Genomic DNA, 3,044 nt, shown 5'->3' on the forward strand with positions numbered 1-3,044 from the left:
CATGAGAAATTAGATGAAAGAAAAAAAAAATCGGTAACGTGGCTTACGCTTGAACACTTGACACCGAAGCGGTATTTTTTGCAAATCTATTTCTAATATTTCATAAACCGATTATCTAGTAATACTTTCATATTTTTTCCTGATAAATGTTCATAATGTATTCAGGTTTGTCTTCAAGCTTCGATAAAATACAATCATGTAGTAAAATCACGTGCTTGCTATAAAAAAAAAAAAGTAAGTTTCCATAATATGACCTAAAATATTCTTCTCTGTAAAATAATGTTAGAAATTAATCCTCTCACATAAAATATCCTTGTTTCTTACAGCAAATAAACAATATACTAAAAAACCAAGAGGGGAAAGCATGCTTAATCTCCCCTCACATATCTTAAAACAGATAACATTTAGAAATAAGAGATTGAAAACTTTTAAATCTTTAAACTGAAGAAATCAGATGGACAGGTGGTTGATTACTGCCCTATATCGATACACGTGTTCTGCGCGCAACAAAAATTTCACAGGGTTTTATCTTGTTACACTCTATCACTCCTTCACTAGGTTTGTAATCAATTTTCCATTATTTTATCTCAATGAATGATTACTTCCTTTCCCGGTTAACGGGTTATTATCACGTTTGTCATCACAGCGATAATAATAATAATAAAAAACCACACTAACATTTCGATACACACTAGGGCAGAGGAAGGGCACTATCTTTTAGTTGCTGATCACTGTCGTCAAACAGAAGCACCGATGTTTGCGTGTACGTCATATTTTTGCACAATGATGCCGAGAATAAACGCCAAATGGAATGACATAAGATCACTACCATACTAGGATCCTAACGCTCATGATATGACACGACCTACCTTCAGCTGATCTTCCACATTCATTGCAAGAAGCAACTGTACGAAGGCTTCCAGTGGGGGAGATCCAGTAGCTCCTGATGGGGGAAATCCTGGCGGTGCCGAGGAGAGTGAGGGCGGTAGGGATGAGGACGTGAACGAGGGAGGTAGCGAGGCAAACGACGCGGGCGGTGGGGGTCCATAGGGCCCGGAAGACGGTGGGAATGATCCTGGAGAATAGTTAGAGTACCCCATGCTATGAGGCGGCGGAGGGGGACCGTGATCTCCTCCTCCTACAGGAAGTGAGGACCGCTGACCATAAGGCATATCCATGTTCCTCGGTGGGTACGAAGGCGGGGGAGATGGGGGCGCCTCTATCTTGGCCGATAACAGAGAAGACTCCGAAGAGGTCCGCGGGGGAAAGACCGGAGATTCCATCGGCCTGGGGATGAAGGTTGAAGGCGATGCCATGCTCCTTGGGGGATATCCTGTAGGGGTCCCAAGGGTGGCTACTACCGCCGCCGCCGCTGCTGCTGCTGCCGAAGGAGTATAAGCGGATGAGTCCATATTTCTGACAGGAGGTTCGTCCGGGTCAGAGGTTGTGGGCATGGGTGTCGTTAAGCCTCCAGGCGAGGCAATGGGGTGAGGGGTTGCCAAAGCAGTTGAGGGTGGAAGGTCACACCCGTGGGTAGCCAGTGTGGAGGCTTGCGAGGTCACCAGTTAATCGGAAGAAATGTGTGGCCCGTAACAGTGGGCAGCGAGGTCAGACGATAATAAATATAGCTATTTAATATATATCGAGGTCACCAAGTTGCAAAAAACGACGTGAGGTGAGAGGTCAGGCAGGTGGGTGGTGGTGTTGGTGGTCAAGGGCGCCCCAACGGGTCAAGTGTTGGTCATGTCTTCGAATGATGGTGGAGGGTGGAGGAGGTACACCAGAGCAGCTGCTGCTAACTGGGCGCGCGGGGGCTCCTCCAACTCCACAATGTGAGTGTGTGTGTATATGATGAGGTGGTGGTGGTGGTAGTGGTGGTGGTGTGGTGGTGGTGGTGGTGGGCGCTCCTCCAGCACTCACACACACACAAGACTGCACGCCTCGCCACGCTAGCACGACTGAGGAGGCCGCGAAGAGCTGAGCTGCCCGAGACCGATCGAAGCGACTGGGGAGTTTAGGCTCGTCTCGACGAGTGCCGGGACTCTTGGGCCGGCCAGCGCCAAAAAGGCACAAGTTTTGGAGCGACGACGCAGCAAGGTGGATCATTTCCTGTTTTCCGTCGAGCAAGGGGCCGGCCTTTTCTCCTCAAGACGCAGCCGCCCGTGTTTTGCAGCGCACTCATCTCGGCCAGCGGTTGTTGGGCCTGCCCACTGGCGGCCAAAAGGGGGCGCTAGGGTTGCTGGGGAGACATGCCGAGGAGGCTCGACGAGAACAGGAGGTGGCTAAGGAGGCGGGTGGCATCGTGGGTGGGCGGCGCGGTAGCCACAGGTCGAGCAGTGCCTCAAGACGCCCAGAGAAAGAGGGAGAGAGAGAGAGAGAAGGAAAGAGAGACGAGTGAGCCAGCCGATGACCCCAAGAGTCGGCGGTGGTGGTGGTGGTGGAGGAAGAACAGGATGAGGAGGACGACGAGGAAGAGGTGATGGTGGGAGGGAGGGATACCAGGGTAGGGTCGGGAGAGGAGGGGAGGGAGGGAGCAGCAGTGGCCAGCTGCAAGCACGTGTAACGGCAGAGGCAGGCAGTCTTCCCTCCACCTTCCCGCGCTGGACACTGGGCCCACCAAAGCTTGCGCCCTCCCTCCCATGGCATGCAGGCACAATGCACGGCCTAGTTTGCATCATAATACCACGGCAAACGACGCGCTTAACGGTCAGCTGCAGAAAGCCAGGCAAAGAAAATCCAAGTTGTGCCAAGGAGAAAGAGCAAAAGAGAGAGAGGGAGAGAGAAAGAGGAAGTGCAGTGCTTACGTAAGTGCCTACGTATTATCTCGTCATTGAGGAACACTTGAGACATAAATCATTGATAACTTTTTTTTTTGGAAAAAGTTACTTTAATTTATTTTTTTTTTATTTCTCATGACCTTTAATTTTTTCCCTATTTAAAATTTTAATAGATTCTCAAAAAGAATTTTCAAGCTAAAAACATCCGTCCAAGCTCCCCTTTCTCCCTCTCTCTTTCCCCTCATCGTGGTCTGTCCCTCAGCATTC

At 49.8% G+C, this 3,044-nt stretch overlaps 1 protein-coding gene across 1 annotated transcript in view; it reads right to left on the reverse strand.

The window, feature by feature from the left end:
- LOC137634468 (atrophin-1-like) overlaps positions 1–2,236 on the reverse strand; it is a 158,642-nt gene extending 156,406 nt beyond the window's left edge. The window contains exon 1 of the mRNA XM_068366883.1: positions 870–2,236. Coding sequence (XP_068222984.1) covers positions 870–1,454 — 585 coding nt within the window. The 5' untranslated portion in view covers positions 1,455–2,236. The remainder of the gene's footprint in view (positions 1–869) is intronic.
- Positions 2,237–3,044: the final 808 nt, after the last annotated feature.

Source organism: Palaemon carinicauda, chromosome 3 (assembly GCF_036898095.1).
Source record: "Palaemon carinicauda isolate YSFRI2023 chromosome 3, ASM3689809v2, whole genome shotgun sequence".
Lineage (NCBI taxonomy): Eukaryota > Metazoa > Arthropoda > Malacostraca > Decapoda > Palaemonidae > Palaemon > Palaemon carinicauda.